The sequence below is a fragment of the Tiliqua scincoides genome, chromosome 7 (genome assembly GCF_035046505.1).
Source record: "Tiliqua scincoides isolate rTilSci1 chromosome 7, rTilSci1.hap2, whole genome shotgun sequence".
In the NCBI taxonomy this organism is placed as follows: Eukaryota; Metazoa; Chordata; class Lepidosauria; order Squamata; family Scincidae; genus Tiliqua; species Tiliqua scincoides.
The window spans coordinates 1,708,921-1,723,768 of record NC_089827.1 but is presented as its reverse complement, the minus strand read 5'-3'; the positions used below and the strand labels follow the sequence as shown (position 1 = coordinate 1,723,768).

Genomic DNA, 14,848 nt, shown 5'->3' with positions numbered 1-14,848 from the left:
CCTCAACCAGCAATTCCATGAAGGGATGATTTACACACATGGAGGGTTAGGGAAGAGCTGTAATTTGTTAAATCTCATTGCAGTCTAGCAAAAAATCAAATCCACCCCCCTGGAAATGGGGACCCAGCAGAGGTAATGATATGGTTGTTCACATGCCCAATATCTAATTTCCTCAGCAGCGATTTGTATTTTATTGTTTGTGTGTTCCACAACGATGCTTATTGACTTAAGGAAGCATCTCAAGGATGTTGCTTTTAATAATCCTGTCAAAAGAGGAGAACAATCAGCATGTACCAAAACAAAACTGAAAGTGTTCAGTAAAGGCTGCAATTCCTGGTGGGTTCTCTTGACCACTTTGGAATCCACTGCCCAGTGCAGCTCTCTTGTGCGATTTCTGTTGCTAGCAATCTGCTTTTGTGTGTGTGTATGTATGCAAAATGTATAAACTTACTGGGAGGCTGGAAGCCAAGAATATGAATTGCAGACTTCAGCTGAGGTATTTAGTGGCACTAAAGTGACAACAGACACACAAAAATTTTCTCACAAGATGTACAGAGCTGTGAAATATTGAACAAATGGAGACGTTTGTGGAGAAACAGCCAGTTTCACTGCAGTCAATGTAAATAAAGGAGGAATCAGGAGGAATATATTGCATTTGGACAGACAGATGCACAGACGGAACACTGAAAAAGGTGAAGTCATGGTGTGTGATGAGCAGAGACAAAAGCGCAGCAGGGAAAAGACAGCAGAGGGTGGGGGTAGGAAGGCAACAGATAAACATTAAGCTGCCATGCTGAGGAATTTTATTTGTGTCTTTTACTTGGTTGCAGGCGGAGCTGTTGGACAGCTGCTTCGGCAGCAGCGATGGCTGCCCCAGCATCTTCCAGGTGCGTTTGAGTGACGCTGGTTTTGCTTTGGCTGCGGGACGGTCCGTGAGAGCGCAGGTGTCCTTCGGAGGATGACTTAGAGCTTCCTGGACTGCTGTGGGACTTCTCAATGGTGGGCACTTGCATATCTGGAGGATGAAGGAAAAGAGAACTCCCTGGTTGTTCTAAAGGAGACAAGGTTGTATCATCATCATCTCATGGTCTCAGGTCCACATTATGTAGTGGTTCTCATGATACCTAGTGTTTATATGGCACTTACAAGCATTCAAAACACTTCACATACAGGATCTTTCATTTTCACAAAAGCTCTGCCAGCTCTCCCAGTAGCTTTTACTGGGAGAGTTGGGGGACGGTGGCTAAGAGAGAGTGACTTGATTATGACCATCTGGTAAGTACATTGCAAATCTGAACAGTGGCCCACTATACTGACACTTTCCTTCTCACCGCACACTGACCTCTAGGGACTTCTCTATGCCTCTTCTGATGACACTTCGGGGAGACTCTTCCGGGTTCTGGGGCTATGTCTCCTTGGGGTAAGGGGATATTCATCCCCTTGCCCTGGGAAGAGCCCCAGCAGCTGCAATGGGTCAGTGTGGACCTGCACCAGTGTTATAGCTGACCCAAGTCTGTGTTGATCCATGCAGGTGGATCAGGCTCAGGTAGGGATTTGAATACAATGTGCACCACTGATCCTGTCCCTTCTTGGGCCTGATTCATTCATCATTCTGCCCTTCCCCCACCCCATTCAACCCCCTCCCTCCCCTCCCCTGCCCCTGAGCTGAACTAATCTGCTCTGGTGGACCTTTGTCGCTCTTCCAGCACGCCTGGGCATTGCGCTGTCGCAAATTGCTGGTGGCGGAATATGAATTCTACTGGCACAGTCCCTTGTTTAAGAGACATAAAGCTGCACCCACTCTCTAACCCTTGTTCCTGTGTCTCGCCTGCCTTGCCACATCTAGCTTAACACAATGCATGATGTTATGCTATTGTGTGGTGAGATGTCCTGTCCTGCCTGACATTAATGACCATCTGTGTCAGGGACACAGCAGAGCAGAGTATTAAATTTATCATTAAAAACGAAGGGAGGGAATAAATACCCAGTGGCAGCAGCACCGTGTTTATTTCAATGCCTAGTTCCAGACCTAGAGATTCTGCAAACTCCTTTCCGAGGAAAATTCCTCATTGCATTTCTTTCTCTTACACCCACTGATTAATAGACAACATTTATGAAGCAGCACTACTATGAAGAGAAAGGCCCAAGTACACACTGCAAAAGACGTCCTACCCTTCGAGGGGTCAGGAAAAATCCCATGACTTCTGCTCTTGATGACTGATGGTTTTGGAGACTGCTGGCTGCCCTGCCCAGAATGGGATTTGCTGTGGTCAATGCTTTCACTCTGTTCCTTCAGAGGGTACCATCGAGGAGCATTGTCCAGCTGAGAGGTGCTGGAGAGATCAATTAACACCTGCATGGTGACACCGAGAAATCGTTTAATAAGTTCTAGTGGAGCAAGCGGTCTGACTCTGATCTAAATACAGTGCATATTAAGTCAAGAGTTTCATCCATCAAAACAATGGATAATGCTAAAATACCATACCATCCATACCATCCCCATAATAATATAAGAAGGGAGAGAAGCAGCAAGAAAATTCATACACACCTCACCAAGGAAGTCATTGGAAGAGAATCTGTCATAGTCCCAGACAGTAACTTCCAGGGTTTTCTTCTTTAGCTAGGGTTAAAATCCAAAGAGAATTAACTTCACTCCCCATCATGAATTTGGGGATCCAATCCATAAACTATGCTCAGCTTGTTGCTACCTGCTTGCACCCCACGTAGTTTTTCAATATGACAACCAGGCAATTATTGTCCTCACATCAACTCTGGGCTTGGAAAATCCATTTTGGGCAAAGCTGCAGTTTGAGATCAAGACAGATGAGCTGAACCTGGGTGCTGTGGAACTCGGAGGAGCTTTTTCACCAAGTTTGGCTGTGCTCCCAATACAAAGTCCACACTGTGACTTTTACAAAGTTGATAGCCTCTATTCATCATCTTGCAGCACTCAGCCCAGTGAGTAGATTTCATTGTGTTCTGGTCAAAGTCAGAAGGCGCTGGCATTCACGGGAAGCTACGGCTGAGTAAATTTAAGTGCAGATTTCAAAGTGGGCTTTATAGCTCTTCTCTCTCCCACTTCATTTCACAGGAGCTACACTGAAATCTGAATAAAGGACCATCTCAAGAGGAAAGAAACTGTGAGTTTTGAAATGCCATTTGAAAACTGTGCATAAAGTTGGTTTCAATGCCTGAATGAAAACTGTCTCCATTCTAGTCCTCCGACATGGAGACAGGAACAATCGCTTGAAAAATTACTTAGGCAATTGACACTCAGAGGTATTATTTTTTTTTACAGTTCATTCTACCCCCACCCCATCCATTTACAGTCAGATATTGCCAATATCAAAGAGCAGTGAGGACAGAAGGTGACTTCCCTGTCTTCTCTTTGGACTCATCTGAAAACATGACCCTGTCGTTGGCATGCGTCCACTGGTTGCTCACCCCAGCTCACCTGACCAAGGCCCCAATCCTATCCAGCTTTTCAGTGTTGATGCACCCACAGTGCAATCGTAACCCTTGAGGAGGCCTCTGTGAATTCCCCTCCACCCCAAGATGTGCCACACACCCAGTTAGCACAGCTGCATTGGTGCTGAAAAGTTGGATAGGATTGGGCCCCAAGTCAGGGGTCAAGAAGAGATGTCCAGGTGGTTGTAAGTCACCCAGATGCATAAACCCATGACACAATCAACCCTAAGCTTTATAAGGTTCACAGACAGGGTTACTCTAGATCAGTGGTTCTCATACGTTTTAGCACCAACTTTTTCAAATGACACTATCAGGACCGACCTAGCTTTATGAGACTTTAAAAAAGGTGAACTAGAAAGAAATGATTTATTTAGTATTGGGACAATGGCTGCTGATGTAACAAAAGGCTTTGATGCCTCCTTAACCCAGAGAAAGTCAATAACATTTCCCTGTGCAAGGGGAAGTTGGTTGCAGGTGCCCTCTGCAGAAACTCCTACCTTCCCATCCTTCTCAGCTTTAAAATAGCACCTCTCCTACCTGCTTGGGCAAAGTGCTGCAAATGATAATTAGATAAACAGGAGAGTCTCAGAAGTGTGAGACATTATTACAGATATTATCACATTCTTGAAATACTCAGGAGCAGCAGTTTGGCCACACCTGGAGTGGTGCACCTCTCATCGTCACACACCTGTTCCATGGAGATGTTTTTATAAATGACTGTCTGGTTCCATTCGGGATTCAAGCTTTTCTGCACATATTTAGTCCTCCTCTTGTTCTCGACACTGAATTGGAACAAAGAGACAAAACATCTCATTACTTTTACTTGTCTCCACTGCAGAAACCATTTCAAGGAAACTGATAAAAATAAACAAACCAATAATTCAGGCCAGTACAAGACAATGACAACAGATCTGCTTCGGTGTAAATGATAATCATCTGCTCAACAGTCTCCCAATTCAGGCTCTGAAATGTAACTTTTTTGAACCCCGAGCCCTGCCTACTTAGAGAATATTCCACTTCCGGCTGACAACACTGCAAATATATTTGTTGGCTTTACAAATGGCTCCTGTCTCCTTGAGGCTGCAGCTCTTATTATCAGAGCAAATGGTGATGTATCTGTTTTCTTGAGAAGACGTCCTTCTGGCTATGAGACTGAGGTGGGTTTAATCCACTGTATTATTTGCTAGTCTTTAATCACAGAAGAGTCATCCCTGGAAAAACATGAAAGGGAAGCTCTGACACAAGTGATATCCTGTTAATGATAGAAACACTAATTTAATATTGATCCTTCCAAGCAGGCCCGGGAATCCAGCAGAGCAACCTTTCTGCAGGGTATTGCAGAGGTTTAGCAGAACTATCTGATTTCCAATGCATTTTATTATGTGCTGAAGGCTCCTAAAGGCTAAAAAAGTGACAAACGACAACCCCAAACTAAAAACAATCAAGGTTCCTTCACTGCTACTAATGCTGACACGACTGCCACTTCCAGTACAGCTTGCAGCCCAATCCTGACTAAAGCATGTTCCACAGGCACTGGCTGCCCCAAAAGTGCTGCAAAGGGCTTTGTGGCAGTGCAGGGAGTGGGTGTGTTGGTGGGAAGGCCAGAGCCGCCTTGTGTGCACCGGCAGAGCTATTAAGGCCTGTTGGAGCACTTAAGCCCTGTGTAGGGGGTGTAATGGGATGAACAGGGTGGGGGTTGAACAGGCATGAGGAGGGTGGAATGGGGAGGACATGGGATGGAATTGGGCCTGGAAGGGGGGGCAGATTCAGTGGCAGCAGTGCCCACTGAATCCCGACCCCTTCCTGGGTCTGATCTGCCTGCATGGATCAACACAGACGTATCAGAGATATCACCGGTGCAGGTCTGAGTTGACCTGTTGCGGGTGCTGCAGCTTGCTCCGAGGCAAGGGGACAAATGTCTCCTTACCCAGAGGAGAACTTCAGCACCCAAAAACCCCCACAGGTCACAAAGTTGCCTGCGCCGGCACAACCGCATCACTGTAAAGGGAGTTTAGGTAGAACTGGGCTGTCAATCGAATTAAATATCACTTAATAAAATCATGTTAATATAAAAGAAGTTAAGCAAGAAAATGCCAAGAGCTGATGACATTCTCTGAGCCGAACTGAGCAAAACAGCAGCTCCCAAACTGTGGATCATGGCCCATGAGTTACAACCACTGTTGGAAAAGCCCCAATTTAGTGAGCAGTGAGCTGGGCATATTAAGGAATACCATACTCAGAACAAGAAAATATCTATCAAATTCTAAAAAGAGACTCATACAAAGTTGAAAGTTCTGTGTGTAGTTTGGCACAAGTCTGCAGACTGCGATTTGCACAGGTACGTTTGCTAACAATTAACTCTCTCAAATAGAACGATACCGTGGTTCTCAAACATTTTAGCACCAGGACCCACTTTTTAGAATGAAAATCTGTCAGGACCCACCAGAAGTAATTTCATAAACCTGGAGCTGATGTCATGGCCAGAAGTGACATTATCAATTTTGACTTCAAAACTAAGATGCAATCAGCCAAAAGTCTCATTATGCTGCATCCTCATGCTGAGGTTAATTTGCATAACTTAATTTGGGCAGGAGGTCTGGTCTAGGGGGCTGAGCCTCCATTTGCCTGAAGGTAACATCCGAAGGTCGCCAGTTCGAGGCCACCGGCACCGTGCGACCTTGAAGCAGCTGACAAGCTGAAGCCAAGCTATTCCATCTGCTCTGAGCGTGGGAGGATGGAGGCCAGGATGTGCAACCAGACCAAGAAACACCTGAATGGTGTGGTTTCTTGAAAGATAGAAACCTTCTTCCAAATTGTAAAAATCCCTACGGGGATTTAAAAATTGCCTGCCTATGTAAACCGCCTTGAATAAAGTCTAAGGAGAAATCTGAGGACCAAGAAAGGCAGTATAGAAATACCTGTATTATTATTATTATTATAACTTCAAACGTTTCCATCTCGGACGTCAAAGCAGAATACAGACTTGGATCCTTCTCCAACCACACAGCCGTCCCTCCTTTCCAGCATCCCATCTTGCCAACAATTCAGGGCAAAGGCCTGTTCCTCCCAGTGGCTCTGCATCCTGTATTTTCAGCTCTGTATTTTCAATGGCAGCTGAACTAGGTCTACATGACCCACGTGAAATTGGCTCACAACCCACTTATTCGGTCCTGACCCCACAGTTTGAGAAATGCTGGAATAATAAGCGATTGTGTAATCTAAGAGATCAGCATGAAACAGAAATCCCCCCTTCTATTTTTCTCTCTCTTAAATTTTATTGTTTTACAGAAATCCCCCCTTCTAAGCTGACAAGGAAAGAAAGAACGAGACCTCAGAATAGCTGCTGACATTCCACCAAAAGTGAAGTTCAAAGCAAATTTTGCCATTCTGCCTTAGGCAAAAAAAGAATATTTTTTTTAACCTAAGAAAAAGAAAAGGTATTTCCAAAGAATCAGCAAGCACAATTTTTCAGGGGAGGTTCTGCACATTTATGGATGGTCACTGACGGTCACGGATATAATTGTCATTTCATGCACAGAAGCATCAGTGAATCAACTAAAAGACCATGCACTCTACCTGGCATTCTGGACAACCATGACTTGACTGAAAGGCCCCAGTGAAGGAACAACAGATTGAACAGCGATGGGAAAACAGGAAGCAGAAGAGGAATCAGGAAGAGAAGAGATGGAAAACAGTTTATGTGAACAAGAAACTGGTGAGAGCATTAGAATTATAAGAAATAGAAAGGTTAAAGCTGCCATCCTATGCAAAATGGGACTAACTTCTGAGTAGACATGCACAGGCATGGGCTCCAAGCAGCCCAGGCAGTTCAACATGGAGAAATCCTCAGAAATTGTTGCTAGCAATCAGTTACTTCATTCACTGGAAAAGTAACAAACGGTGGGCCCTCCTTATCCATGGGCTCAGTATCCACGGATTTCAGTATCTGCGAATGCGGAGCCAGTGGCTGTGGGACCTCAGAAGGCCTTCCAGACACTACCAGAAGGCACTTCTGTCCACATCAGGGAGGTTCTCTGATGTCCTCCAGTTGCAGATTTAATTATTCACAGAATTCACTATCCATGGGGGGTTCTGGAATAGTTCACCCGTGGATACTGAGGGCCACTGAACTTGAGTGTTTCTTCAGTTTGGCTATAATTCCCCAATGATATCTAAACACAGACAATATATTCAAATAGAACAATCTCATCATTTTTTTCTTTCTATCTCTGAATCCTGGGCATAATGCCCAGTATTTCAATATATGGCTTAATTCCTCAAGTCTTTAAGATAAAATAGCAGTTCTTAAACTGTGTCCTAAGGAGCTTCTCAGTTGGAAGATTACTAAATAACATTGCATAAACTTTCTGGAAAGGTAGTTTGCCCTCTGCCATACTATTGAGGGTGCACTAATCAATTTGCACACAAGTGATGGGGAGGCCCAAATTAGAAATGCACGCAGATCAATTGATGTGGAAATGACTCCTTGAAGATAGGGAAACTGAGGACTGTTGCTTTAAGAATAGACATGTCCCCTCTACTTACCCTCTTCCGGGTAGAAGATACACTTTGACGAAAGGATCAGAGTAGCCATTGTTGTCACGGGGTGCAAGGTTTCTTGCTTGAAGAACATGAATGATCAGGTTACCAAGGTGCTTGTCATAGTTGGTTTGAAGCTACGGAGAACATTGATGTTACCTTATTTAACTAAATAATGTTATTTTTACCAGTCTCTACACTAGGAATTCAGAGATGCATTTTCACTGATTTTCCTAAATTGATTTCATAAGACATTCCTTTTAGGTAGATAATTTAAACACTCTCTAAACTAGGGGTCTTCCAACTTTTCAGTAGGAGGGCCACATAGTATATTTTACACATTTTCATAGGCTGAAAAAATCAGTTTTGTTTAGGTGGGGGTGAGTAATGCACAGCACAGTCTCTGATCCGTTGCAAAGCCCGGTTTGTTATGATTTCTTTACAGCTGCGCAAAAATGATGCTATTTCTTCACTGTGACTGTTTTATGGCATTCTGAAATTTCAACATGCAGACTTGTTTTATCGACGGGGGTGAGGTGAACATGGCATAATTATGGTTTGAGGGTCTTGAAGCACATGGCCCAGGTGACTGAAAAAGAGAGTTAGCCAGGCTGACCCCACTCGGGCCATACGGAAAGGTGTGTGGCAGACAGAACTGCACATGTTAACTGGCTGACCCTGTGGTTGGGGAAAAAATATTTTAAGTTGTTGAGGGCTGGATAAAATCTTGTGGTGGACTGGAAGTGGCCCCCAGGCTGTAGTTTAGAGACTCCTGCTTTAAATGGAAAGAGAACAGAAACGTATTCCTCTGAAAAGTTTGTGGCGTGACTACAATGGAAGCAAAGAGAAGTAACTGGAAGCTTAGCAGCTGCAAACATTCACAGGAGACTCAACCTAGCTAGCCGGCAGGAGCACATGGGATCTAACTCCATTCAGTGCTCAAACCTGCACATTTGTGAATAAAGCAAAGACACCGTGGTTCTATAGGGACCTCTCTTCTAAAGGAGATGCCACTGCTGGCAATGCAGTGCCCCGGCAACTTCTATTGCTGGGGAATGGGAGGCTCCTGCACTTAATGTTTACCCAAAAACAAATATCAAGGAACGAGACGGTTACCTGAATTTCTCCAGTGATGGGATGAGAACCAGACTTGACGGCTTCAGTGGGCTGCCATATATGCACATAAAAAAGAACACAGGTTCAATTCCATTTCCATCACTTCCATCTCTTGCTCCTAGCTGCGATAGTCCTTGCTCCTATCCTTATGCAAACACAGGTTCAACTGCTGACCATTCATGGTCGTGATGTAAGAAGTTAGAGCTGAAATTAAACTTTGTGAAAATGTAAACTTTTCCATACAAGTGGTGATGATGGCATTTTACCTTTAAAATCCGAGTTCCATAAGCTTACTGACTTACTTGACTGGCATGTGTCAAACACCAGTGGCAAACAATAATGAATGGGGTGGCCCAGTCCTAATCTGGCTGCTCTCCTGCAGTACAGCAGTACTGAAATGGACACTGCTATATTCCGCAGAGGCAGGGAGTCAGCAAGAGGTCTCCTAGAGGTAAGGGAACATTACTTCCCCTTTGTCAAGCCCCAGCCTGCCCAAAGGGGCTACTAGAATCCGGACCAGCTCAAATGCTGGCACAGAAACAAGTAGCCCCTGGGTAGGGCTTTCAGGCTCTGGACAGGGTTCAGGTGCGGCAGGCGCATCGTCTGCCATCCTCACCCTCCCTCCCAGGCCTGAACTGGGTAGGAGAAGGAAGTGAGAGTCCCTGCAAGTGGCGTGCATCAGTCAGACCACTCCAGAAAAGCATAAGGATTTCGGCTTTAATTGAAAGTGCAGCCTATTCTCTTGCAAGTGGCAAAGAGCAGCTAATTGTCCCCAAAGGACATTTATAATTAGATATCTAATATAATGGAGGTTGCACCAAGATCATTCATCAACGGATAAAGGAAGAAACAGACTAGCACAGGATGTTGCTGGTTCTTTGCAGCAAATGGTTGATTCCCTTCTGTGCAGTATAATTTGTTTTCTTTTGTGTAGTTCTTTCTGCGCAAATTGTGTGCCGCGCAATCCTGAGCTGCACAAGGGCTGGCGCAAGGGATGCGCTGGCCAAGGAGGGCCACAAATGTGCTGTAAGGCTGGCCTGCGGAGGCTGACACGAGCGAGCCTTGCGTCAGCCCAGTCTCCTCAGGATTGGGTCAAAACAGGTTTACGCAGCAAAGCAGTTGAATAAATGGTTCTATGTCCCAAAAGATTCAGAATCTAAAAACAAAAATGCAGAAGAAGCACCAACAACCACTGGAGAGGATGCTATGCGGGGGTGAAGAGGGAGGGCTGCTCTCTCCCTGCTAAATGTAAGAGGAGCACAACTTCATGTGCCCCTTTGCTCAGCTAGCAAACGCACCAGTGGCGCCCAGCAGCTGGGGAAGGAGCCCACCACAGCAGACCTCAGGCCATCAGTGGGGTCACTGGCTCCTTACGACAACATTGGCCTTGTCTGCATCCATAACTGTAAAGCATAAATGAAAGAAAAAAATAAAGACGTACCTTGCTGCTGCTGTGCCGTTTCTTGCTGACTGAGGGAGAACCGGGCTGGCCCGGGCTGGGCACCGAACTGGAGGTGGCCGACGTGGTGCCAGAGTGTGCGTGGGAACCCTTCTCCATGGCGGAGGAGGCCGCCAAAGGGGTTTGTTGCAGGGACACCTTTTGCAGCTCTGCCGCCAACTGCTTGGGATCAACCCCTGGAGACTTGGTTTTATCCACTGGGGGGAAGAAGAGGATTTGCGTTCGGTTTGGGAACTCTTTTGGCACAGGGTCATAAGAGGACAATGTGTGTGTGAAAAACACCATCAATTATTACAGCAAAATAATTTTTTAAGATTCCAAACAGAACAGCAACAGCAATGACCTGAACATCCAACTGAGCCAAATTGTGAGACATTGACAGTTAATGAGGGCCTGTGCTGTGTGAACGCGCATTCCGCTGGTGCACACTGTGGCACAAGTGCCATAAAGAGCTTTGGCACCATTTTCAAATTTTCTGTACTAAACTTGTCCTAGGCTTTGAAACTGATAGTTCCACAGAGCGTTCTAGGTTTTTATTTAGAGAACCTATGCCCAATCTATTCTAATAGCTCCCCTGTGTTCCTCAACAATGGCCCCAGTTCTGCACTGGGTAGCACTGAGCCACCAGGGTAGCTCGCCTGTTCAACCTGCAGAGGTCCTCTTTCCTCCCCTCTCCTGGCAGCACCTTCTCCAGCCACAACAGCAACAACTCGGTCCTCAGCAGGTCTTGGGAGTAGCAGCCACACACTGTTCCAGCAATCCTTAGAAGTTCATTTGCCCATCTGTCCATTAGGTGGTTAGTCCATCAGTAGGTCCAGTAGTCGATCAGCCATTAGTTCCTCAGTCCATTAATCCGTTCAGTTCAGTTCAGTTCAGTTGAGTTCCTCCCCCCCTCTCTCTTTCCCCCTCTCTTCCTTCCTTCAAGTTTTCCTCTTTCTACTACCCACCAAACTTTCCCTTCATCAGGTGCTGCTTTTATTCCTTACTGAGCTGGCTGCCTAGTGGCTGCAGCTGTGCAGCAAACCCACTGCTAGTTCGGGCTCTCAGATTAACTCTATGCTTGCCTGCCAGAGCAAGGGACCACTGTTGACATCACACTCTATCTCCTAGAGCAGGGGTGTCCAAAGTTTTTGGCAGGAGGGCCGCATCAGCTCTCTGACACTGTGTCAGGGGCCGGGGGGGGGGATTAATTTACATTTAAAATTTGAATAAATTTACATAAGTTTACATAAATGAATATATTAAAGATGAACTTATATGAATGAATGAAGGTCTTGCAATAGCTCAATGCCTATAAAAGGCCTTGCACAAAGTAAGGCTGGCCTTTCCTTTGCTGCCATGGCTGCATCACAGATGTGAAAGAGCAAGCAGTGGAGGGAGCTCTCATCCCACAGCTCACACGAGAGGTCAAACAGTCGCCCTCACGCTGAGAGAAATTGCATTGGGCCAGTGCAGGCTTCAACAAATCTCTGGAGGGCCAGAGGCTCATTGGAGACTGGGGCTCCCTGAGGGCCGCACTGAGAGGCCTCAAGGGCCGCAAGTGGCCCCCGGACCGGGGTTTGGGCACCCCTGTCCTAGAGGGATCTTGCGCATTTCCATTACAATGACATGCTCAAGACACTCTGAACTGGCACAGGAAGGGCTGTGCCAGTTCAAGCTGATGTTAGGCTTGAGCTGTAAAACAATGAGACAAATCCCCAGATTTCCTCCTCCCCACCTTGGCTGAAAATACAAAGATGAAGTTTACCTAGATTTTTCTTGCTTAGTACCCTAAATGCAGTCGAGCCTCTTGTTAAGGAAGCGCCGGTTGCGACCTGCTTCATTGAAAGAAAACTGTTCACTTACCCGGCTTTCCTGGGTCAAGCAACTCCAGATGTTGGGTGGTCTCGGCATCCGATAACATGCTGAGATCCCTAAAGGACACAATGACAAGCCTGAGACAAAAGGAACTCTTCCTGTGCGCCACCCTCATTGCATTGTTAGGGTAGATAAATGAGACATGAATTATGACAGGAAGCAACTCCCCCGCATGACCCCTTTTCTGGTTGACACGGGTTTGTGATGCTGCTGAAACGGAACAGCTGAGAAAAATGGCACTTTAAGGTGAAATCTTTAATGGAATAAATGCAGGTTCACACTACAATACATACATTTTCTACGGTGTTTAGATGAGCTACACTTCCAGACCTATGATTTGAGGTACACTTGAGTACCTATAATTTTTAAAGCACTTTCATTCACACAGTGCTTTACAGTTTTTTTTGTCCCCATCATTGCAACAGACTTATTTATTTATATTTACATTTATTTATACAGGTATTTGTGCATTTCCATCTCCCATTCTGCAGTTCAGTACGTTTGAGTCAGAGCAGCTTGCTGAGAATGCCTCAAGGAATCAATGGCTGCACAGAAATTTGAAGCCCAAACTCTCAAGTTCTAGGCTGTCATATAAGATCACATGGTGCTTTCAACAAAAGATTAAAGATTCGTTTATTTGTACCCTTTCATAGAATCACCTTTCCAAACCCATTTAGAGTCTCTGAGATCTTCTAGCCACAAATCCAGTAAGACCCTCCCAAAAGGAAGACATCACGGACAGTGCAAAAAGTTGCAATCCAGACCCATTCAAATCCATAGGAGTTCCGCCGTCCATTTCAGTTAAGATTTGGATTGCACCTGAAGCCTTAATTCCTCCTTACAGACCTGCTTATTGTAAGGCACAAATAAATTCTTCTTGAATATGTGCCTAAGCTCCTTTCCTGGTTTACATCAAAAAGACATTGAAAGGGTTTCGACTTAGCAAAGGTTCCACCTTAACAATTGTGAATAAAGAAGCCATGAAAAGCCAAAAATAATGGAAACAGAAAGATGGGGAAAAACTCACAGTCTTACACATATTTCTGCTTCCCCACTCTGCTGACTGATGATGCTCTGGACCTCTTCGTAGGTTTTGGCAGTCAAGGGAATCCCATTCCATTCCAGCACCTGCATGCCTTAGGTAGCAAAACAGAGTGAAACATGGTTGGACCAATTAAATCGCAGGACTTAAACTTATTTAAGAGCAAACAACTCGAACAGAGATCCAGAATTATCCAGTTCCAATTATTCTGGATCTTTTCACCACACACTGATAAGATTCCTGCAAACAAGACCAATGTGTCCACATACAGAGCAATCCAGATGCATTGTCGTACCAGTGTAGGCGCCCTGCACCAGTCCACATGTGTTGATAACCTAATACAGGGGTGCCCAAACCCTGGCCCGGGGGCCACATGCGGCCCTCAGGGACTCTGAACCCGGCCCGTGGGGATCCCCCAGTCTCCAGTGAGCTTCTGGCCCTCCTGAGACTTGCCGGAGCCCATGCTGGTCCAGTGCAACTGCTCTCAGCATGAGGGTGACTGTTCAACCTCTTGCATGAGCTGTGGGACAAGAGCTCCCTCCACTGCTTGCTGTTTCATGTGTGTGATGCAGCAGTGGCAGTGAAGGAATGGTTGGCCATGCTTTGTGCAAGGTCTTTTATAGGCCATGAGGTATTGCAAGACCTTCATTCAGTGACATAAGCTCCATCTCGAATATATTCATTTATGTAAACATATTCAAATTTGAAATGTAAATTAATTCTTTTATTTCCTGGCCCCTAACACAGTGTCAGAGGGATGATGTGGCCCGCCTACCAAAAAGTTTGGACACCCCTGACCTAATAGCATGTTCATGGCTACTCAAGAGCCAGCAGCACTGGTGCAGAGGCCTGCGCAGGCTCCTGGAGGCCAGATCCAGCCCAGGATAGAGTCAGATTGCACTGACTGAGATAGGTCAGTGCAGAGGGTGGAAGAGGGTGACGGGAAGGAGTTATGGAAGCAGGGAGGGGCTGATTTTGGGTGAGGAGGGTGGATCACGAGGCAGATCAGACCCAGGAAGGGGCAAGTTCAGCTACGGAGGCGCAGGCCAATTCCTAATCCCAGGCCCTGGAGCTTGACATGGACTGTTCGGATTTGCACAGGGAAATAGCTGATGTAGATCAGAGTAGCCCCATAGAGGTGGCTGGGGCTTGACACAGGGTAATGGACGAAATATCCCCTTACCCCAAGTTGAGCTATAGCCGGCTACAACACAGGCCACAGGTCTGTTTCAGCACAGGTTAGGACTGTACTTGTAGATGTAAAGGTTAACACAACACTGGATGATGCAAAAGGTGAACTGTGGAGCTTTCCAATCCAATAACAAAATGAACAGAAAGTGGAGGACCCCATGGATTGAGAGGGGGTG

The 14,848-nt window shown here is 45.8% G+C and overlaps 1 protein-coding gene across 1 annotated transcript in view; it reads right to left on the bottom strand.

Moving 5' to 3' along the window:
• The window catches only part of PCLO (piccolo presynaptic cytomatrix protein), a 172,868-nt gene that overhangs the window by 19,133 nt on the left and 138,887 nt on the right, over positions 1 to 14,848 (bottom strand). The window contains exons 13-22 of the mRNA XM_066633427.1: positions 13,467 to 13,575; positions 12,428 to 12,495; positions 10,565 to 10,779; positions 9,124 to 9,174; positions 8,014 to 8,144; positions 7,045 to 7,071; positions 4,157 to 4,250; positions 2,549 to 2,620; positions 2,173 to 2,353; positions 821 to 1,015 (exon numbers count right to left, since the gene is read on the bottom strand). Of these exons, the coding sequence (XP_066489524.1) occupies positions 821 to 1,015; positions 2,173 to 2,353; positions 2,549 to 2,620; positions 4,157 to 4,250; positions 7,045 to 7,071; positions 8,014 to 8,144; positions 9,124 to 9,174; positions 10,565 to 10,779; positions 12,428 to 12,495; positions 13,467 to 13,575 (1,143 nt within the window). The remainder of the gene's footprint in view (positions 1 to 820; positions 1,016 to 2,172; positions 2,354 to 2,548; positions 2,621 to 4,156; positions 4,251 to 7,044; positions 7,072 to 8,013; positions 8,145 to 9,123; positions 9,175 to 10,564; positions 10,780 to 12,427; positions 12,496 to 13,466; positions 13,576 to 14,848) is intronic.